The 23,155-nt window shown below is 52.7% G+C and overlaps 1 protein-coding gene across 1 annotated transcript in view; it reads right to left on the bottom strand.

Moving 5' to 3' along the window:
* Nucleotides 1-23,155, bottom strand: part of ADARB2 (adenosine deaminase RNA specific B2 (inactive)) — a 404,866-nt gene that overhangs the window by 15,143 nt on the left and 366,568 nt on the right. The window contains exons 5-7 of the mRNA XM_084872338.1: nucleotides 22,160-22,328; nucleotides 18,791-18,942; nucleotides 12,552-12,720 (exon numbers count right to left, since the gene is read on the bottom strand). Of these exons, the coding sequence (XP_084728464.1) occupies nucleotides 12,552-12,720; nucleotides 18,791-18,942; nucleotides 22,160-22,328 (490 nt within the window). The remainder of the gene's footprint in view (nucleotides 1-12,551; nucleotides 12,721-18,790; nucleotides 18,943-22,159; nucleotides 22,329-23,155) is intronic.

Genomic DNA, 23,155 nt, shown 5'->3' with positions numbered 1-23,155 from the left:
TGGCAGTCTGCAGGAATATAGGCTGCAAAATGCCAAATCTCCTTTAGATCTGAAGAGGCTGAGAACAACAACAAGAACAACAACACCTCACTTAACAGCAAGTCTGCTTCACTATAAAAGTTCTTGGTGTTCGTTTTTCATGTTTGATCCAAATATAGGCTTTCTTGCATTCCTATGCATTGATGAGAGAAGATTTTCTTGCAGTGAGGGGCCGAGATGTGGTAGATTTTCAGGGACGATGGTAAGTTACCATTTAGGGTGAAGGATTGTGGGGTGCAGACCTCAGTGGGTGTCTCATAATTTCTCTGATAGGTAGGGAAGTTTTAACACTTCTTATCAATTAAAAGCAGGGAGGTGGGTGTTTTGCCCCTCGTTAAGAAAACAGTCTTGAAATAAGCTATGTCGAACAATAAAATTAGTATTCCTAAGAAGAGATATCACTGTACGTTAGGCCACTCGCGTACTGTCTTTGAACAAAACTTGTGAAACAGGTTTGATTGATTCTGACTCCATGGGATTGTCTAAAGACAAATTACTTCTGTATCTGGTTTCCTGTAAAAACTTTTACCACAAAGAGCAAACCAACTTTCTCCGTGCCTGGCTATAGGAGTTTAAAGCTATTCAGCTACCATGATCAATAAAAGCAAATGTCTTCCTGATGTAGACGGGAGGATTTTCAGCATTCAGGGTTGAATGGAAAAATACCTTTTGTTCAAACAGCCGCTATTACTGCCATGTTGACAGAAAGAAAAAAAAAAATTCCATGTCTGGTTTTCAATATAGAGAGTCCCTAAATAAATATTTTTTGTCTGTCAATCATGGAAATACCAAAGGTAAGTGGGGAGAGATCTTGGGAGAAGGCTTATCCAAGAGAAGCAATCTCCTCGCAGTTCAAACCCTGGCGCCAGGGGTCCGTGGGCACAATCGCAGGGAGGGATCTTTCTTCAGACGGCGGCTGCCCGTTGGCGCCTGGGACGCAGGCAGAGAGCAGTGGTTGCCGGGCACGTGTGATGGCTGCTCTTCCTGCCTGCTGCTTTTGCCACTTGACGTAGCCCAGAAAGGCCATGGAACTCTCCACAGTGACAGTGAAGTTGGGGGTGCATCGTTTCAGTCCTACCAAAAACATATGCCTAACCTAGCAAAGACCGGTCACATGGACCACAGAGCAGAATGGGACACCAGAAATAAGCCCTGATCAACGTGCAAGGACTCAGGCATTGCCCCACAGCAGTGGTTTCCAACTTCAGCGCCACTGGGCCCACCGGGACCTTGGGGACTCTCCTGGTGCTGGGTGCCCCCAGACTCCGGGCGCAGCACGGCCAGTATTTTCAGTGCCCCTGGGGTCTGGCCGCGGGCTCTGGCTGCTTCGGCTTCTTGATCCCTGGGCAGCAAACTGTGCTTACCCTGCGAGGCACCTTTTCATTTCTCTTGTGACGGTGGAAGCTGTGAAAGGGAGCTCTGACCTGTGTGTGCATCACGCAGGCTCACATTCACGGCTATTTCTCTCCTGCCCTGTGACCCAGGCCTTGCGGTCCCCACCGTGTCCCACCGACATCATGGTCTTTGTGAACTGTTTGTGCGTTCTCCTACATTGTCATTTAGGCCACGCCTGTTTCCCGTTAACACTCCTGCTGTCTCTCACTTGACTATCGAGGTTTCTAGCGTCCCTTCTGCAGACATGGAGCTTTGCTGGGTCCGGTGGGTGGTGGTGGGGTAGGTGGTGGGTAATGGGTGGCAGGTGGCAGGCTGTGGGCTGCTGCCTCAGGCCTGGGAGCTTCTTTGTGGGGTGGCAGGATGACAGGGGGCAGACACAGAGCATTATTAGTGGTTGCTACTACTTCTATGTTGGATCAATATCATTGAATTTATCACTTTCTGCTTTCACCATTAGGGATAGTGCTCATCCCAGAGCAATGTTTCTCTCTCTCTCTCTTTCTCTTTCTCTCTCTCTCTCTCTCTCTCTCTCTCTCTCTCTCTCTCTCCTCTCCTCTCCTCTCCCTCCCTCCCTCTCTCCCTCCCTCCTTCCCTCTCTTTTTCCATTCCTCCCTCTATTCTTTCTGAAGAACAAAGGGAAGAATGTCCTCATGTAAGGATTAACAAAACAAACAAAAAAGTTATTAGTAAAATCTATTCCCAAAATGCCACCATTAACATCACCTGGTGTAGATGGAAGAAAACTGTGGGACTCATGGGAGTCCCACAGCCCTTCATCTCAGAGGAGTCCAATCAGCAACGTTCCACACCTCCGTGTGTCAAGGACACAGACAACAGCCAACGTCACTGTCACCGCCACGTCCCGTGGGCGCCACCTGCCTTTCTGGCTGTGAGAGGCCGACCTGCACCTCGCCAGCAGGCCAACGCCCGCACCCTAGAGGGGGGAACCGGAGGATAAATCTTAACTTCTATGTTGGATCAATGATATTGATCCAACATAGAAGTTAAGATTTAACCTAGAAGCTGTAAGATTACCACACAGTATTTGGGAAAGAAAGAGGAAAAGGTGGTTAAACAAGCTATGGAAATTTGGGGCTGGGTGTTTGGGAAGAACAGTTGTTTTTTAAGGACCTGCGTTTTGAGATTGGAAAAAGGAACAGCACTCTCATTCGATTTCAGGAGAGCCGGCGACGCCTCCAAGGCAAGGTGACGCCAGTGAATCAGGTGCCGGCCCCGCGCTGGGGCCCAGAGGAAAGGCTCCCCCTGAGGCCCCGTGAGCGGCAGCCGTGCCGTCGGAGGAACCCGCTCTCCACAGCCCGGAACCCACGGTCAGACGCCAGGCAGCGCCGGCCTCCCCGGGGAGCAGCTGGGGTTTTTACAGCTCGTTTTTATGGACAAAGTTTTAATCTGCTCATTTAAAGACCCATTGCGATCAATAATCAAGCTCAGGTACTTAAAATTAGAAACCATGTCTAAAGGAACATTAGTTCCAGAAGCTTTAGATTTTTATATGCCGCTCAACTTTTGATTCCAGAGACAAAAGCCAGAAACACCCTCCGGTTCCCCCCTCTAGGGTGCGGGCGTTGGCCTGCTGGCGAGGTGCAGGTCGGCCTCTCACAGCCAGAAAGGCAGGTGGCGCCCACGGGACGTGGCGGCGACAGTGACGTTGGCTGTTGTCTGTGTCCTTGACACACTGAGGTGTGGAACGTTGCTGATTGGACTCCTCTGAGATGAAGGGCTGTGGGACTCCCATGACTTTGGCGTGCCACCCAGCCCAACTTGTGGTGTTGAGGGTTAATTTTCATTGATGTGTCTTTCCTGTAGTTTTCTTCCATCTACACCGGGTGATGTTAATGGTGGCATTTTGGGAATAGATTTTACTAATAACTTTTTTGTTTGTTTTGTTAATCCTTACATGAGGACATTCTTCCCTTTGTTCTTCAGAAAGAATAGAGGGAGGAATGGAAAAAGAGAGGGAAGGAGGGAGGGAGAGAGGGAGGGAGAGGAGAGGAGAGGAGAGGAGAGGAGAGGAGAGAGAGAGAGAGAGAGAGAGAGAGAGAGAGAGAGAGAGAAAGAGAGAGAGAGAGAGAAACATTGCTCTGAGAGATGCACATCAACTGGTTGCACCTACCCCAGCCTGGGGCGGGGTGTGAAACCAAAACTCAGGTATGTGCCCTTGATCAGGAATCAAACCCGTGACCCTTAGATGCACAGGCTGATGCTCTGACTCCTGAGCCAATTGGCCAGGGCACTGTGACTTTTTCTTGTTCTGTGATTTTTCCAAAGATTGAATGAGTTGGGCTGAGTAATATCTCTCACCCAGGGCTGTCATAGCAAACCACCACAAACAGGGTGGCCTAGTAAACAAAGGACGCTTATTCTGCCACAGTTCTGGGGGTCCAGGTGTCAACAGGGCTGTGCTTCCCCTGGAGGGTCTGGGGAGAACCAGTGCCAGGCCCCTCTCTGGTCTGCCAGCGGCTGTGCCGTCCTTCCTGTGCCAGCGCTCCAGTCTCTGTCTCCATCTGCATGTGGCTTTCTCCCTGTGTGCCCATCCTCAGTGCCCTCTGCCTCTCTTACAAGATACATGGAGTTGTGCTGAGAGCCCATCTGAATAACCTAGCATAAGCACCTCCTCTCACCATCCTTAACTCAGTATCACTTTATAGAGAAGGTCACAGTCACAGGGCCTGTGGACATGGGTATATTTTTGGGGGCCACCGTTCAGCCCAGCACTCCTGCTGGGGTCTATCAAGTGAGCTGCCTCATCTCTTGTTTATGATGATCTCTGGTTTACCCTCCACCAGAGCTCCATACTGCACTGTGGGGAGGATGTCCCAAGTATGGATGTGGAGAGTTGGGAGCCTCAGGAAACTGTGCCGATGGCATATGAGATACATGTAATATACAATGTTGTAGTTACAATTGTGTCTCATATTGTACAATGTTATAGACACAATAAGAGACAATGTATGTACACTGTTATAGACACAATATGAGACAATGTCACACACAAGGGATAGACATGACATGAAACAATGTCTGTACAATGCTATAGACACATGATGAGCACAGTGTTACATTGATTAAGGTTATATTTTAAAAGGAACCATGATTGTAGCATTAAGCAATGGCTTTTGAGAAGCAAAATCCTGTCAACAGAAAACAATGTGCATTTAGGAAAAAATATGAATGCAAATGTAAAAGCTGACTGCTATTTGCTGCTATTGGGGTATTAGCTAATGAGTTATTTTCTGATTTTCATCTTCTTTAATTTTTTTCTTACTGTGTTTTACTTTTTACTGGGGGACCGCCTGCATTGAGCTGCTTTCCAGCGGTGACCAGTGGGTCTCCTAATGCTGTTTCCGTTGTTCCGCTTTCTCCAGGACGGGCTCCAGGGCGTGCAGGGCTGTCTGTGCCCCTGGGGATTTGTGGTCTTGTTTTTGCTGTTGGCGCAAAGCCCGTAAGAATCTTATGAAACGACTTTTATCTTCAAGGTAGTCTTTAGCTCCGGCGTTTCAACTAAAATTTCTTTTTGACCAAAAATCCAGAAAGGAGAAGTTATTTCACTATGAAAAGCCTCGTGGCCTAAGAATTATCCTGTTAATTCCAATGACTCTGTTCATAAGAAAAGATCAGATTTTGTTTTCTGCTAAGTTCAAAATAAACATTATTTTTATTTTTATTTATTTATTTTTTAAAATATATTTTATTGATTTTTTACAGATAGGAAGGGAGAGAGATAGAGAGCTAGAAACGTCGATGAGAATGAAACATCGACCAGCTGCCTCTTGCACACCCCCTACTGGGGATGTGCCTGCAACCAATGTACATGCCCTTGACTGGACTCGAACCTGGGACCTTTCAGTCTGCAGACCGACACTCTACCACTGAGCCAAACTGGCTTCGGCTAAACATTATTTTTAAAGGAAGAACAACTTACCTGTTGCAGGCCACTTCAAGATTCTGGGATGTTTTCCCATTAAAGGGGAAGAAAGAACTCTGGCTGCAACTCAGGATATTATGTTCGCATTCGGTTGGCAGAGGTGGGTGTTCGGGCTGTGGGTGGCACCTCTCACCTCCCACTGCACAGTGCTGTCCCAGGCATGGCTGCTGAAGGAGCTGAGAGCGACTGTGCTCAGGAAGCCTGGGGACCCGCTGCTTTCTGACCAAGGCATTCAAGAAAGCAGACACCATTAGCTGTGCCAACTAGTGGGCACACCTGGCCCAACACACGTGTTTCCCTGGGCCTCGGGGCCCAGGTCTTTGAAATTTGTTGGGCAACAATATCATTAAGAGCAGCAGCCCTGTTCCCTTTGGAGAGCAATCACCGTGAGTACTGTGCTTAGAGAAATTGAAGACTTTGTGGAAAATTGGCGCCTGTAGGTGCACAGCTTCAGAAGACCAGGCTCTTATCAGGCGAAAGCGGTCCTTTGGGGCCAAGGATGAGTTAAGCGGTGAGGTTCTTGGTGCAGAGGCAGGTGGGACCTCGAGAAGCTGCGCAGATGGGATCCTGCCCCTTTGAGCCAGTGCCCCCAGCTGTTGTTGAATCTGGATCCCTGAGGGGGGCGGTGGCCAAGGTGGCATTTCAATGGATCAGGGGGAGCAGGTCCAGTGACAGCTCGGGATTTTCCTGAATGGGGAGGAATGTTGTGTATGGACAGAGGGGCTGTGCAAGGGTCTCCCACTTCCTCATGCGAGCTGACCTTTCTACTTACGATGGAGAGAGATTTGTTCATTAAGTGTTTCCCGGAGAAACGTAAATAAAGGTCTTGTGAAAAAAGTGCGGGAAACCAATGCGTAGGGGTTTGGCCTTCTTTTTAGTAGGGTGCTAACCTTGGTAAAGAATAGGGACAGACGTGAGCCCCATCAGTTAAGCCACCATCCTTTTTCATCACACCTACTTCCTGCAGACTCGGGACTGTAGCTGGGGGTTATAGTGTCCCAAAGCCAGGGCAGAGAGGACCAAGGGGAGGGGAATTGGAAACATTGGCTGATGTGTAAGGGAACGGGGAAAATGATCCCATGATGGAACTCTAGGAGGTCTCTCCACCATGTTTTATGGCTCATTTAGGCCACTGTGAACGTTTCAGGGCTTCTGTAACACGTCTTCCTGTAAACCTGCCTTACTACTGACATTGTAAAATGGTATCCATTGTTATTCATGGGATTCCGTCCTCAGAATGCCTGTTGTGGTCTAATTTATATTATTACTTAGAAATTATTGATCCAGACGGCGAGACCTGTGCATTACGTTTGATCTGTAGGCGGGAAATAACCGAGCGGGTGTAGGCTCTTAGATCTTCTGAGATAAGCACTCCAGTTCATTTTTCACCGACGTCAAAGGGACGGCTTGCAAAGAGAATTACAAATCTGCATAGCGGATGCATCTCCCCTCCTTAATTAAAGACATGGTTTTTTTCACTGGCTGTCATGTTAATGCATCAGCGCCGCATGGAATAGGCGATGAAGGCAATCCGCCTCACACTTCTGGTTCCTGGCTGCGAAATGAAACTGCCTGGGTCCGGGGAGACCTTCCTAAGTCACCAAGTGTGCCTGGCTGAGGGCTCCTGGCAGCAGGTGGGGTGAGGTCCTCGGAGATTTCCTGGGGAAGGAAACCAGTCGTTTTCATTGGTGACAGACACATCCCTCATGTTTATGGGCAGCATGTAACTTCTTCACTTTGGTCGCTGAGAAGGGCAGATATTGGGGGTTGGCAGAAGACGCGGTGTTCACCTATCCATGGCCTGTCTGCAGGGGGCGCTGCGAGGGCTGCAGGGGGCGCTGCGGTGGCCGCCGTGTCAGTTCCCAGCGGGCTCTGTGCTGCCACAGCGCTCACAGTTCCCTTTTGCCATTCTGCAGAGGAGGTTTCCTTCTCCCTGTATTTCCTTAGTGCCGGCCCTACGTGCGGCGTCTGTATCCCGTGAGGGGTGCAGAGAAGCACAGCGGTCCACTCCTACAGACGGTGTGATGGGAGGTCAGCGCAGGCCTCTGTCTTCCCGGGTGTTCATGCTCCCTGATCCATACAGGTCTCTAGCTCCATGTCAGCAACAAGCACAGCCTGCACCCGGCTCCATCTCCACCACTTTGGGGGACTGAACACTGCGTGTTAGGACAGCTTGTCACCCACCTGTCCTCAAATCCACTGCCCACTGCCCACCGTCTCCGGGTCCGCACACTGGCGTGCCCATGTTTCAGGTGCGGATGGGATGTGAGCCACGGAGGGCCGTGGGTGGAGGTTTCTGGTCGGGTGGCGTCCTCCGGAGGGCGGTGGCCCGGATATGGTGCCGAGGAGAAGCCGGAGCCTCTGCTCTCAGGGACCAGGCCCTGGGCCTGCCCCGCGTGGAAGGAGCCACCTGCCCCCGGGGACTGGGAGGAGGGCAGTGGCTCCCTTCCTGAGCTCAGTGTCCCTGATAGTCCAGTGGTCCAGAGGCTCATGGAGAGCTTGGTGAGTGTGGACAGTGCTCCCCGGAGCCCGGCTTAGAGAGAAAGTCTCTGGCTGCAGCTCCAGGAGTGCGCTGGGCGTCGGGATTTATTGCTGAGGATGAGAAAGATGAGCTTATGTGATGATGACACAGTCGGCTTCCGGCAGCGGGTACAGGAACAACAGGGAGGCCCCAGAGAAGCCAGAGGCTGGATGAGGATGAGGAATGGGATGACGACATTCTTGCCAAGTGAGACAGAGCTGGAGATGAGTGTTCACTTGTGGCTTCTGTTTCCCCACTGAGGTGGGACAAGGGCCATCCGTGCATGGCCACAGCTGGTTTCACAAGCCTGTGAGTTAAAGGGGTCTGTCCGGCCCCACTGCGTTCTGCCCTCACACACACCGAGTCTGGGCTCCTGACCTGTGAATTCACACTGTCCCCCGACAGAGGACAGACAGAGCCAGCCTCAAACATCCTATATCCAGGCTCTGCTCACAAGTTTAAGACCCCTCACGACACTGACTTCAGTGGTAGGCTGGTAACAGTTGGCTCAAAAGAAAAAAAAAAGGCACTGATTTGTAGGTCTTGCCAGTTTCCATGGTGTAAATACCCTCCCTGTGACCGACTTCAAGTAAATGCCAGCGTCTGTCACTGAGTGCAGGTTTAGGGTGAGATGAGCAGTGGCACCCATCCCGCCCGTAGACCCAGTGAGTGCTAATAACTCCAGGAGCAAAAGTAATAAAAAGTGTAGTAAAACAATTAGGAAAGGAGTGAAATTCGGTATTTATTGCCTTTGTTTTAATATAACATATTTTAGTTGTAAGTTTACATAGTTTAATTTTTAATAATGACCGTGTTTCACAATTTACCTTTGAAATGGCCTTTCAAAATTGCCTTAATCTAATTTCAATTAAATTTTGAAATTGCCTTTCAAAATGGCTTTAAAATGACCAGCTCTGGTGGACCACGCTGGCCCCAGCGTGCCCCGTGCCGGGTACAGTGCATCCTGGTTCTGGGTTCTATAGCCACACGTGTGTCTTACTACCGTCATGTAGATTCTGGAAGGAGGGACGGTGACCTCCACATCTCTGCGTTCTTCCACCTCCACTTGCTGAGCTGGGATAGTTTGTCTGCATCGGTGGACGAAGGGTCTTGTGTTTGGAACATTACCTAAACCCTAGGTTTAGTTTTCAATTCTGCACAGGACAGGTGAGCACACGGTCTCAGAGGGTCTCTTTTCAAAGCCTGTGCACAAATAACGCCCGCCACAGATGCTTCTGGTCTGAATCATTAGCTCAACATATGCTCCCGCTCAAAAGTGGCGACGGTGGCCCCGCTCTGATAGCTGGAGCCTGGGCGCTCTGTCCTCGCCTCCTGCCGGGTCTGACTCTGGTGGATGCGCGGACACCACACGCCAAGGTGAGGAGGCTGTCAGCTGCCCAGTCTGGCACAGGCAGGACCCTTCGCCACTGGTGACACTTTCCTTCTTTATTCTCCTCCTGGTCATCATCCCTCCTCCTCCTCCTCATCCCTCCTCTTCCTCCTCACCCCTCCTCCTCCTCGTCACTCCTTCTCCTCCTCGTCACTCCTCCTCCTCCTCATCACCCCTCCTCCTCCTCATCATCACTCCATCACCAACAAGTGCTATTGAGGAGCCACATGTGCACCTCACTGTGGCCAGAAGCCAAGGAATTCCTGGTGTGTCAGAAGTGGGGATGGAGCTGCAGGGCAAGGTCCTGGGTGGGAGTTGGGCTGGTGGGAGGTCGGCCGTATGAGCATGAAGTGTGAGAAGAGGCAGAGGTGGTGGCATGTCCAGGGCAGAGATGGATGGGAGAGAGAGACAGAGAGATAGAGAGAGATCAACGGAGACAGACCGACAGAAATGGGCAGCAGAGAGAGATAGAGATCAACAGAGACAGACAGCTGCAGAAACAGAGAGAGTGAGACAGAGATAGAGAATAGAGAGACATCCAGAGAGAAATAGAGAGAAGGAATGACGGAGAAAGGGTGAGGGAGAAAACAAATGACAAGGAAGCAGTGGGAAGGGGTGGGCTCTCGGGGACCAAGAGAGGGGGAGAGGGAACTTGGGGCTAGCCCCTCCTTTAGGTCCTCCCACCTCACGTGTCTCGCCATCAGATTTGGGGGCTAGAACTAGGTGCGTGAGAGACTCCGCACTGAGCTCAAATCCACCTGGCACTGTGGGCGGATTCTTGGACCCATTCAGGGAGGGCTGTCCCCGTGGCTCAGAGCCCGGAGGCCACCAGGTGCACTGTGCACTTTGTCTTCCCAGTAGGTTTTTAAAAGATATATTTTATTGATTTTTTACAGAGAGGAAGAGGGAAGACATCGATGAGAGAGAAACATCGATGAGAGAGAAACATCGACCAGCTGCCTCCTGCACACCCCCTACCGGGGATGTGCCCACAACCAAGGTACATGCCCTTGATCGGAATCGACCCGGGACCTTTCAGTTCGTAGACCGACGCTCTATCCACTGAGCCAAACCAGCTTTGGCTCCCAGTAGGTTTTATTGGAAAGAGCAGAACCTGATTCTGAGCAGCCATCACCACCAGCAGACCCATGACAACAAATGCAATGTGGGTTCTGTAGCTGCATTTAATTTGCTGACTATTGACGTTTAAGATCCCAGAGACAATGAACTTTCAATTTCACAGCATTAGTTCACTTCGTTTTTCTAGGGAGTTTGTTTAGATAGGATCCCATGTGACCAAGAGAATTTCGGTTCTGGTGAAAAGGGCTCCCTTTTCCGGCCTCATGAGCAGGTGAAACTATCACACAGTGGGAACACATCTTGCTCTGAACAACGAGCTGGCTGAGGACAGTGGCTGTTCCCGAAGAAGCAGAGTCAGTGCTTTGGCTTATTGTCATTAGGCCCTCCTGTCGCCTCTGCTGGGCTCGATGCTCTCAACCTGGGAAGCAAATGGCCCTCTCTCTCCTGCAGCCTTTTGGCAATTCCAGTGAGAATTCGGATCCCCTGTCCTCAGGGCGGAGCTGTTATGAGAGCCGGGAGGGAGGCCCTGAGAAGGCGGGTCCTTGGCAGGGTCTGCAGCACCTGTGGCTCTTGCCCCCCACCCCATAGCTGCCCGGCCCCTGAGTCCACGGAGGGACCCTTATCCTTGCTGCCGCCCCTGACTGCTCTGCTCTTTGGTGTCTAGGAGAAAGGCGGCCACTGGATGAACAATATCAGTTATGATAGGTAAAGAACTCATTCAACCCTTAGCACACGTTTCCGGAGCAGAAGGACATGCCAGGCCTGCGTACAATACTCTGAGTAACAAAAGGACAGACAATCCCAGCTTGTCGGGGTCCCAGTGCTGGGAACACGCTTGGGACAGTGCCTGTGGCCTGAGAGCTGTGGGCACCCGGCCTCCTCACCCTACCCCCAGTCCTCCTGTGGGTGGGAGGTTTAAATTGCTGCCCTGGCATTTCTCCCCCACCTCACTCTCTCTAAATGTGAGAGCAGCCTTCTCATCTGCTGAGGTTTGACCCAAGACTTCCCACGTGGAGCATCCCGGGGGCGATGTGGCTGAAAGTGGGACCACATTTGTTGAAACTGCACTGTTTTTACTTGGTTGATAGATGACTGAATAGCGAATTCCTCCAGGTTTCCAAAGGAAGTTCTGATTCACTCTTAACACAGGTTTTTCAGCATCACCTCACTGTTATCACCACAGGGGGGTGGGGGATGGCTGTCGGGGCTGCTGACTCTCCCCGGGCTCCTCCCCTCTCCCCCCGGGGGCGGGGCCTGTTTCACACGCACAGTCACAGAAGTGCTCCAGAGGGGTGTCCACTCCTGGGAGTCTATTCACAGTGGAGTGTCTCCTGTGACCACATGCCTGCAAGTCCCTCTCCCCCTGCTGGCTGGGCTGCATCCCCGGAGAGCCTCCAGGGGGGGCCTTTGGAGAGGCTCTCTGGGGATGCAGCCCAGCCTTCTGAAAGACCACCTCATGGGTGGGGGCCTCCCAGCCGACAGCACAGGTGAGTTTTTCACACATTTGTCAGGCCTCAGGGAAGTTCAGAACCTCAGAGGGCATTCCCCACACTGTGGGGGACAGGGGGTCCCGGAGGGTTGTGTAAGTGTGTGTGTGTGTGTGTGTGTGTGTGTGTGTGTGAGAGAGAGAGAGTATGTATGTGTGAGAGAGTGTGTGTGTGTGAGAGTGTGTGTGTGTGTGTGTGTGTGAGTGTGTGTGTGTGTGTGTGTGAGAGAGAGAGTTGTGTGTATGTGTGTGTGTGAGAGAGAGTGTGTGTGTGTGTGTGTGTGTGAGAGAGAGAGAGAGAGAGAGTGTGTGTGTGTGTGTGTGTGTGAGAGAGAGAGAGAGAGAGAGTGTGTGTATGTGTGTGTGAGAGAGTGTGTGTGTGTGTGTGTGTGTGTGTTAAGGTGGGATCGGGTGTGCTGAGCACAGGCGGGCTGAGTGAAGGGCCCGCCTTGCCTCTCGATCATCCCGTGAGCCTGGTGGTGCCCAGCCCGTCAGAGGGGATCCCCGCCTATCCTGAGTGTTTTTGTGTGTGTTTGCAGCGGCGGCTTGGACTTGCCAGGTCTATACCCGCTCAGGGCACCCTCTCCGGGGACACGTGGAAGTCAGAGAGGTCTGTGAGGGAGGGCCAGGCCCTCGCCCGGCGCTCCCTGTGCCCGCTGTCGCTCGCTCGGGCTGCCGGAGGGGGAGGGGTGGTTACCTGGCGATCTTGTCTGTGCAGGACATGGTGATGAGCTGCTCACCCAGCAGGATGCCGTCCCAGGTCTGCACAGAGCCGGGGCCCCGGACAGGCACGGTCCCCTCCCCGGACTCAATCTTCGTGCGCAGGTGCCCGCGGAACTTCCTGACGATGTGTTTGCTGCTGGTCACTAGGAGATAAAAGGTGGTGTGAGAGGTGGCTGGCACCCTGTCTGCCCAGAGTCACAGGCTCCCAGCTTGGAGGGAGCGGGAGGTCTGCCCTCAGAAACATCTGCCACTGCCGATGTGCTAGGACAGGGAAGCACAGGGCAGGAGGAAGTTCCTCTCTCCCACAGAGACGTGGAGAGCTGGGCCCCAGGGCACCAGATCTGGAGCAGCTCGGCCCCGCCGGGAAGAGGCCCACAGCAGGGTCTGAGGTGCTGCTGCCATTGGGTCTCAGCCGCTCAGCTCTGCCCCAGGCACGGAGCAGCAGCCAGGCCCGCACAGCCAGGGGCTGCGTTCCCACTTGCTATTCACACTGAGGTTTGAGTTTCGTCATTTTCACATGTCATGAAGTATTATTCTTGTCACCCTTTCAACCATCTGAACATGTGAAACCATGCTTAGTTCCTAAGCCACACAGAAAAGAAGGTGGGCAGAGTTGGTCTGAGGGCTGTGGTCTGCCCTCCCTGGTCTGGATTTTAATCTGGGCCCCATCGTTTCCTAGCTGCATGGCATGGGGAGTGTTGCTTAAAACCACGGTGACACAGTGATTTCATATTAAAGTTGGGGTAATACTGGTGCCTGCCTCCTAGACGGTGGGGATGACATGAGATAGGACACAGTGCCGGCTGTTACTGAAGGGCCGGACGGTGTGAGGCAGGCGTCTGCTGTGCTCAGGAATGAAGTGACAGAGCCTAGAGATGGGTCCCTGGGGGGTCCCTAATGCCTGTGCTCTGAGTTATTTCTCCTTTCCTTTCAGGAACCCTACACACACACACACACACACACCCATAGTTATCTGGAGAACTAACATGAGCTAAAAGGCTTCAATTTTTGTTTTTAGAAGTTATGAAGCTGGGACTTCTCTTTTATGTACCCTTACTGAAGATAGCAAAGAATAAATAACATGCATGTTTATGCAGTTACGTACTCTTACAGATTTCAAAGTAACTTCCAGTATGTTTTCTGATTTCTAAGAGCTCAAGTTCTTTTACTACATACCCGTAGCACCCTAAGACCATCTCGTGGGAAGAATATTGCCATTATTCTCAGAGAAAGTAAATGCTCAAGAGGTTTCAGATTGCTTTGTGATCCTGCTACCAAGTAAGTACTTGATGGGATCCGGTTTGGACTGGCCTGTGAGCCATCCACAGAAGGAAGAACCAAGGTCAGAGGCTGAACCTGGGTGGGCACAGCCAAGGGACACCCAGCCCTCCCGCTTCGCTGCTGCGTTAAGCGGCACCATGAGTCATGACAGTGACGATGATGGTGATGATGGTGACGATGCTGATGACAGTAATGATGGTGATGGTGGCAATGGTGATGACAATGGTGATGGTGAAGCTGATGATGGTGATGATGATGATAGTAATGATGGCGATGGTGATTATGACAAAGATGATGAGAGTGATAAATTGAACATAAAATGGTTCATATAAATTAAAAGCACATGACACCCTCTTTGGTTTGACCTAACTTTTTACACTGCCCAGGAGGGGTCTTTATATCACATCACTTCTTATGGCCGGCAGCCTTAGGAGAGTGGGGGACAAGCATACCTAACAGTACCCACAGTTTACCACATGTTAGTACCTTGCCTTTCCCATGTGGGGGATGCTTTCTCAGGGAATATGGTACTTGCCATCTCTCTCTTTCTGGGAATTATAGTATTCATAACCTTCTCTTAATGCTTCCACTACTGTGCCATTTTCCAGATCTTGAAAGTGCCTATTATATTGTAGGATTTTCTCAAATTTTATTCCTTCTTCTGCACAACTAACTTCCCATGAAATAGACCCCACAGTCAATAATGCTATAGCAACAGGGAGGCCTGGAGTGACTTAACAGCTGGTTTCAGGAGCTAACCCAAAGTTTTCAGGCACATTAATGTTTCCTCAAGAGTCAGGTGCAGGAGAGGCTCCTGAGAAGTGTTTATTTTGAAGGTGTTAACTCTCAGGCTGCCTTCTCTACCAGCTTCCCGATGAGCATGATCAGTCCCTGGGCTCTGAGTGTTGATGATCTTACAGAGCCCTTCCTCTGGCTCTCTCGGGCCTAATGGTGAGAGGCAGGAGAGAGTCGAGATGCTACTTCAAGCAGAACAAAATGCCAAGTGAACCAGAAACTGCAGGGAATGGAACTTCAATAACCTGTAGTGAGTTTGCAGTGTGCCCTCCAGCAGAGATGCAGAGCGTGAAAATCCTGCCTGCTGTGCACACATCTACACTGAGTGGCCAGATTATTATGATCTCTGAACTCATAGTAATCTGGCCACTCAGTGTGTATCCTATATAATAAAAGGCCAATATGCAAATTGTCCCCTCGACCAGGAGTTTGACCAGCAGGCTGGCCAACTGCCCATGTCCTCTCCCCCTGGCCAGGCTGGCTGGACCCCACCCATGCAGGAATTCATGCACTGGGTCTCTAATATACACATACACACACACACACACACACACACACACACTCTGAGTGGTCAGATTATTATGCGTTCAGAGATCATAATAATCTGGCCACTCAGTGTACACTCCTGAATCCAGGAGTATATTCTAGTCACCAGATTCTTCATTATGGTATTTATTAATCTAAACCCTTACCTTTGAAGACTGATGTCATGAGAGGTTGAGGGTGGTAATATGCTTTAGAAAACTGTTAGGTGAATATTTTATTTTTAGGAGAGAATCAACAAGAGGGGGAGATAAATTGTAGTTGAAGAAGTCCACCTAGGAGCCAAGATCTAGCTAAAAAGTGCCACATGGTTGCTGGGAGGCAATAGGGGAGAGAGAGAGGGCCAGACAAGGGAAAACAGGTATAGGAGAGAAACAACATTTTTTTTTTTTTTTAGAACATGCTTTTAAACACCAAATAAACTTCTAAGTTTCAAGTCATCTTCCAAAGGCATATCCTAGAAAGCATACATGTGAAGCCATCTAGAACTTATCTTAATAATGTCACAGTATTTGTCCTGTGATCACGTGGGTGTCCTTCGTCTTACTCGATGAAGACAGTGTGTGAGGATAGTGAATAATGAGGCCATTTACATTCATTAATCCTATGATGCACAGACACATAGGGTATGTTTCAGCAGGCAAACCAGAAGATGGGGACTTTAGGAAGTACATCTTACGTTCTTTGACTTCCTATGGAATTTGGGCTTCTCTCTCTCTCTCTCTCTCTCTCTCTCTCTCTCTCTCTCTCTTAATATATTTTTTTATTGATTTTGTACAGAGAGGAAGGGAGAGAGATAGAGAATTAGAAACATCGATGAGAGAGAGTCATTGATCAGCTGCCTCTTGCACACCCCCTACTGGGGATATCCCCGCAACCAAGGTACATGCCCTTGACTGGGATTGAACCCGGGACCCTTTAGTCCCCAAGCAGATGCTCTATCCAGTGAGCCAAACCAGTTTCGGCTGGGCTTGTCTCTTGAACTGCCCTAATATACAATACATGGGATAGGACATAGGAGGCATTTAGCACACCAGTGTAAGATATGACACAACTGTGGCATCTTTCTTGTGGCATCTTGTGTGAAACAGGTTGGAGAATTGCACTGAGCTAGTAAATTCTTGGGAACATGCAGTAAGAGTGGGATTTATCAGGCTATTGAAGAACATGCCAAGGGAGAGGACTTTGAATTAAGGATGTTGGTGAGCTAGGAGGACAATAGCTGTCCTACAATAGCTCAGCCACAAGGAAGTGCCCACATCACCCTGTTCAGCTCAGGGTCTCGTCACCACTGCCTTGGGTCCTGCCCAGGCCTCCCAGAGCTGCTCAGGAAACAGAATCACCCTCCTGGGGTCTGGCGTCCTCCCGCTAGTCCCTCTGAGAGGGTCAGATCAAGACCTACGCAGGCAGGGCCTGTGGCTGAAGCTGCTCTGGCCCCACTGGTAAAAGCCTTGCTGCTTCCACGTCTGCCTGGCCTTCGCCGAGACCCCAGCAGACGCGCTGAGCATGCAGACCTTCCCATGACACCGGCAGGAGATGCACACCCAGTCGGAGCAGGGGGCAGGTTAGGGGTTTCCAATCTGGTGGCTCAAAACAGGGGTGATCATTATCCCCAGAAGCACTGGGGGGATGTTGAAAGTACAGACCCTGGGGCCCCACCGCACCAGCTGTACCAGAATCTTGGGGAAAGCACAGGTGGCAGGAAACTTCCCGGGAGGTCCTGCCCTTCCAAGCAGGAATTTGGGTTCCCTGTCCTTACTGAACGGGGGAGGGCAGGTGATGGCGGTGATGATGATGGTGAAGCTGAGGATGGCGATCATGATGATGGTGATGGTGGGAGGACTCTTGGCAGATGGTCTGTAGGACAAGCCGGCCAAGTGTCCCCAGTAGGATGCACTGAGAGAAACACCAGCCTCAATAACTCGGGTGCTGCACCTCATTTTTGCCTGGCATATCTGCAGACAAAATGTGAGGAAATGCTTTATCTCCCCCCCACCCCCCAGCAGCACCTGCCACTTCTAAAGAGCACCACGAAATAAGAGACGCCTGTGTCTGGAAGCAAACCCCAGGGTGCATCGGAGACACGTCTGTTTTGTTTTTCTAAACCCCTGGCTTTGCAAGTTGGAGTCAAGGGCTGGGGAGGCCACAGCAGGGGCCCGAAGCGCAGAGGCGGGAGCCCAATGAGCTAGAACTGCCCCTCTGCGGGGACCAGCGGGCTCAGCGGGACGGGGGCTCCCGCTGGGAGGAGGCTGGATGACAGGTCTGGCCCCACATATCTGCAGGGCCTTCCCCCAGACCCCGAGGGCCCTAGTCTGGGTCCTCCTGATGCCAAACCTCTCACATGAAAATGGAAAGATAATTTCAGTAGCTAAATGGACTACATTTCATAGAGTTGTGTGTGTGTGTGTGTGTGTGTGTGTGTGTGTGTGATGCTGGGGTCTTGCAGACTTGGTCTGATGAACCTCTCAAGAAAAATGAATGACTTTGTGTTATTTCCCCCTCTTTCTCTTTCTGAGCTGGCGTGGGAGTGAAGGAACCCCGGTGTGACTCCAGTGGGCTGTGGCCAGAAGAACTCTCTCCTCGGAGGCAGGGCTGCGTCCACCACGGAGGCCCAGGCCCACGCCAACCTCTCACGCCGGGGCAGCACCTGGAAAGGCCCCGGGGACTTAGTGGATTCCTCTCTCTTGCTTCTCATTAGACTTGGCTCTTCCACTTACTTTCCTTAGGGGTGTTGTATGGACAAAATATTTGTGCTCCTCCAGTTTTCATGTGGAAGCCCTAACCCCCAAGGAGATGGTGTTAGGAGGAGGGGTCTTGGGGAGGTACTTTGGTTCAGATGAGGTCATGAAGGTCGGTTCACCCACAGGTGGAACAGAGTCTCCACCATTCACTAGGAGCGGATCCCTCACCGCACACAGACATTGAATGGATGGCCTACGTCAGGAGAGCTGCCTCATGCAGTTTCTGGGAGGGTGTGCATGCATGTGCATGCATGTGTGTGTGCACAATATATACACACACACACACTATCAGTCATAGACTCCTAGCTGCACACATTTGATTACACGGGGAGACATTGACCCTCAGACCCACACGAAGATCCCCTGTGTCCTCCGCTCTGGAACGCAGTGCCCTCCGTGGTGGTGGAGGTGAGTGGGCCTGCGGGCACCTGCTCTGAGGAGCCCCCAGAGGGCAGGTCTCAAGAGAGGGTCAGCACGAACTCTGTGGGCGATGCCAGCTACCCTGGGGAGGTGTCTTTGCTGCCTGGCACCAAGCTTTGCTAAACAACTGAGTTTTATTCTCCCAAAGATGCAAAGAAGGCAAACAAAGCAGCGTGGGTGTGCTGCCACTCCGTGAAATCCCATGCAATGAGAGAGCTAACTTTAGATTTCGCATCACTCTTCTCCCGTGATTGGGGGTCTCAGACTGATCTTTGAGAGCGATGACTACACAGGAGGGCAGACGCCACCTGTGTCCAGCGTCTCAGGGCCGGGCCACACCACACGCGCGGGGTCTGGGCACAGAGAGCCTGGGACCAAGTCCCCGGCCCAGGAGAGCACGGGCTGGTGAAAAAGATAAAACGGCGTTGCTTACGGTCCTTGGTGATTTCGTAGGGCGAGTGGAGGCGCGCGTCTCCGCAGGGGGACGTGCTCACGTACAGGTGGAACAGGGTGTTGTCCCTCAGCCGGTAGCCGCCATCCTTGAGCCGCATGAATATGGAGCGCTCCCAGTCCTCCCGCCGCTTGCTGGGGGCAGAAAGAGGCCGAGTCAGACTGTGGAGCAGATGGACACGTCCCGTTTGGGGGTGCTTTTGTCCTATTTTGTTGTTATTCCCCCGTTTTTTCCTTGTCACCCTTGCATGGAAACTTCTAGAATACGGCAAACCATGTGAAGGCACACACAGTGGAAACCCGTCCTGTCTGCCTCCCACAACATTCACATCCGGGCTGATCTTTCCCCAAGCCCCGCTCTGTTGGGTATGTGTGTGAGCCTGCGGATTCACTGTCAGCCCGGGTCTGGGTATGTGTGTGTGAGCCTGCGAAGTCAGTGTCTTGCGGGCACGGCGGTTTTTGCATGGCCTCCATGGGCACCATGTTTCTGTATACACAGGAGAAGGGAACTTTGAAGGAGGCAGAGCTTAGCTGCCAGCCATTGAGGAACCCAGTGCACGAACCCGCTTGCTCTGCATCTAGCCACGGCCAGGGGGGTGCTCCAACTCCGAGGGCTGCAGCCTTTGAGGGCACGCCCTCTGCCCTGTTTGTCTCCCACAGTCATCACACCCCTGATCCCCTAGGTGTTGAGGCCCCACTTGGTGCTGAGCCGATCTGGCTGCTGTCCCCCAAGACCCCACTCTCACTGGTAAAGGCACCCTGCTTCCTGCCCAGTCTCATGGGCACAGCCTCCCTGCTTTCTGCCACTCTGGCTGCTTTCACACGTCCTGCCCCATTGGTGAAGGATTCTCTTCTGCGGGATCTGAGCTCACACAGGCAGCAGAACAGACATTCTCTCCCCAGGAAGCCCTGGAGGCACCCCACCAGCCTTCTGCTTGCTTGCCTCTGCTCCTTCCATGGCCAGGCCCCTCACCCTCTCTAAAATGCCACCCCCAACCTTGGAGCAAACACAGAGCCTGGTCTTCTGGGTGACTGTTCATGACTCCTCACTGCCTTTTGTTGGCTTTCTTCAACCTTTGCTTAACCCTCCCCCCAGGGGTGGGGTGGGCTGAACCCCTGCCAAAGCAGCCAGCCCAAGGTCCGTGTGGGCCCTGTGCCTCCAGTGACACAGAAAAGTTAGGAATGTTTGGAAATATTCCTGCTGGAGCTCTTGGAGATTTAGGAGAAACCCTTCCCCATGTTTGGAGAGATTTGCCGCTCTGTCCCCCACGTTCAGCTCCGGCCACTTCCACGGTAAGGCTGCAGCTCACTGCCCCGGGTCAGGCATCGCTTCCCCGGGCCAGCCCAGCGTGTCTCTGGCCTTCCTGCCCCTGTGTGGCTGCTGCGCGTGCCAGCAGCACGCAGGAGTCACTCCCTGTGCCTGGTGCCCCAAATCCGTGGCTTGGAGAAATGCCGTCTTCAAGGATGCAGAACAGCTGGAGAGGCAGGAAGAAGCATTTCTGACAAACACATAGCCATGAAGTCACGGTGATCAAACAGCTGGGTGCAGGCTCATGTCACCTGCAGTTCTCCTCCTCTGTTTTGTGGAGAGTACAGTTCAGGGCATCCTGGCAGCCCCAGTAGGCTGACCAGAACAGTGGACATCCCAACCTGGGTGCACCCTCCTCAGGGTCTGGCAGAACCTTCTTTTAGAACAGCCCCTGAAGCCACGCTCAGGAGAGCAGCAGGCAGGAGACAGCATCTAAGGCCCACCACCGGCCACTTCCATCGTGGTGCCCGGGCTCAAGGTCTGGGAGGTGGGGCACTCTGGGGCTGTGGGGTGCAGGGGATGGCTGGGGTTGAACCTGGCCGATGTTTCAGGTGCACTCAGAGCTGCTGGCGGGGACATGGGAAGTTGGCCTGGGCTTGTCTGGTGGCGTTTGAGCCCGTGGCCCGGGGTGGGATGAGACCTGGGGAAGGGAAGCCAAAGGGCAGGTTGTCTCGCAGCCCGGCAATGGAGGGGAAGCAGCTAGTCTTGCAGGAGAAATCCTCGCCTTGAAGAAGTGTCCTTGGCTGAGAAATTGTCAGAGTAGGAGACAGACACGGCAGCTGGAGGTGCACAACCTAGCTGTGCTGCGGGTTTCGGGTGAAAGTCCTGGACATACTGGAAGCGGCCCCCTTTGAAGTGGGCACGACTTGGTCAAAATGGGGCTGGGCGTCACGGGCACGTCTGGGACGCAGTGGGCCAGGGAGCGGGGCGTTGCTCTGGGTAACACGCACCGTCCCCTCCCTCAGCTCCCTGGCCACCACTCTGCTTCCAGAAGGGACAGCGCCATCTCCCAGAGACGGCTTTTCTGTGAGGTTTTCTTTCTTCGTAAAATGCAAGGCTAGTTCTGAGATGAGCAACTGGGAGGTGGCGGTGGGATGAGTACTGCCTTCCCTTAAACCCACTGGGGCTGTCCCCGCCCCCCCCCTCCTGATAGCCTGCAGTTCCCACTATCTCCTTGTGTGTGGAGTTCAGAGGGTGAGTCACCTGAATGGCAGCACAGGGAGCATTGGGGTGGCCATGGCCCTCACCCTCTTTCTGAACAGTGCCCTTGATCCTGCACACTCAGCTCCCATGAGGAGAGCATTGCACCAGCTGCCTGTGGCTTGATAGCAGTGTGCTGTGCTGTTGTCTAGGGACCCTCTGCCATGCACTCAACGTGTGTGTCCCTCAAACTCAAACTCATTTGCTGACACTAGGAGGTGGGCCTCTGGGAGGAGATTAGGTCGTGAAGGTGGGGTCTTAGCCATAATGGGATCAGCGCCCTTCTAAAGGAGACCCAGAGAGCTTCCTCACCCCTCCGTGTGCCGACTCAGCGAGAAGACACTGTCTGTAAGCCAGGAAGAGGGTTTATAGACGGCAGACACGGGGGCTGCTGGCACCTTGACCCTGGACGACCAGCCTCCTTCTGAGCATCAGTGACTAAGGCCCCAGGCTGTGGTGCCGCCTGAGCTAAGACACCCTGAACGTTTTAATAGAAAATGTCATCAGATGGAATGGGTGTGTGACAAGGCATGTTCCTATGTGTGGGCATATGTGTGGGGGGATGTGCACCTTGCAGATTGTGTGCTACAGTCACGGTCACCCACGGGCAAGCAGGGGCTTCCTGGAAGGAGGCCCGAGAATCCCGGGGGAGGTGTCTGCAATTTCAACATCTGACCATCCTGTACGGCAACGTTGCTGGTGCTTGAAGGACCACCCATCTGGTAAAACGTGTGTAGGAGGAGCAGCCATCCACCGTGCCTGGTACAGGGACTAACCCCGGAGCTGGCCTTGGCCACCAGCCCGGGCTCACACCCAGCGCACAGGCCCTCGGACCGGCCTCACCTGAGGTGCAGCTCCAGCTGCGCGTACAGGAAGTGGAGCAGCGCCCTCCGGGCCACCGTCTCCGCGTGGCAGTCGTTGACCACCAGGCCCTGGTCACTGATGTACTCGCCGCTGATGCACTTGGTCCCTGAGGACAGGACGACAACCTGAGCTTGCCGGACATCCAGGCCTGGGGGCAGAGAAGGCGTCAGTCAGAATGCGGATCAGCTGCCTGCTCCATGGGGTGACTCTGCTTCCTCCGTCCCCGCCCCCCCGACCTCAGCCCATCCAGGGGCCACCGCCCTGGGCTTTGAGATCTCTAAGCGGCTAGCCTCCACGTTCACTGTACAAGATCTCGAACAGCGGACAGCGCACTGCCCAGCTGCTGGGAGGTGGGGCTTGGTGAGGCTACAGCAGGTGCTGGGTGCCCTGTGCCCACCTAGTTTTAGGACGGCACCGCCAGCTGAAGGGCTCATTCCCAGAACTCTTCTCAAACCAGGATCAGCAGGGGCACCCGAGGGGTCTCTATCTGATGGACAGGGTCCTGGGCAGAGAAGGCGGAGGAGTCAGTGTGGTGACCAGCCACCAAACAAGTGATACAGGGCACTGCAACCCTCTATCTGAGGGAGAGGAAGCTGGCGGGCTGCTGGGTTTCAGGTTGCGATTCCAAAGAGTGCAGAGCCCCCAGCCTGGCCACATACGATGTGATTGCCCAGTGACTCCAGAAATCCTGCCACCACCGCCCCCTGGTCCTGTGGGCTGAGAATTGCATCCTAATGGAAAGACTTGCTGATGGGAGCATGCTGTGCACAAGTTGGGGGTGGAGACAAGGCAGGAGCAAATTCCGAGAGAACAGCCCTGCCTGGCCTCCCTGCATCCTGGCCACTATCCCAGTGAGTGTTTGCCTCTGAGGCCGCCCAGGGCTCCAGGCAACTTTCCTGTGCAAACTTGAGACCCCATGGAGAGAGAGTGTCTGGGGGGAGAGGGAGAGAGAGAGAGAGAGAGAGAGAGAGAGAG

This window comes from Pipistrellus hanaki (assembly GCF_964339955.1).
Source record: "Pipistrellus hanaki genome assembly, chromosome: 1".
Lineage (NCBI taxonomy): Eukaryota > Metazoa > Chordata > Mammalia > Chiroptera > Vespertilionidae > Pipistrellus > Pipistrellus hanaki.
The sequence above is the reverse complement of the archived record's forward strand: the minus strand, read 5'-3'. Positions and strand labels throughout refer to the sequence as shown.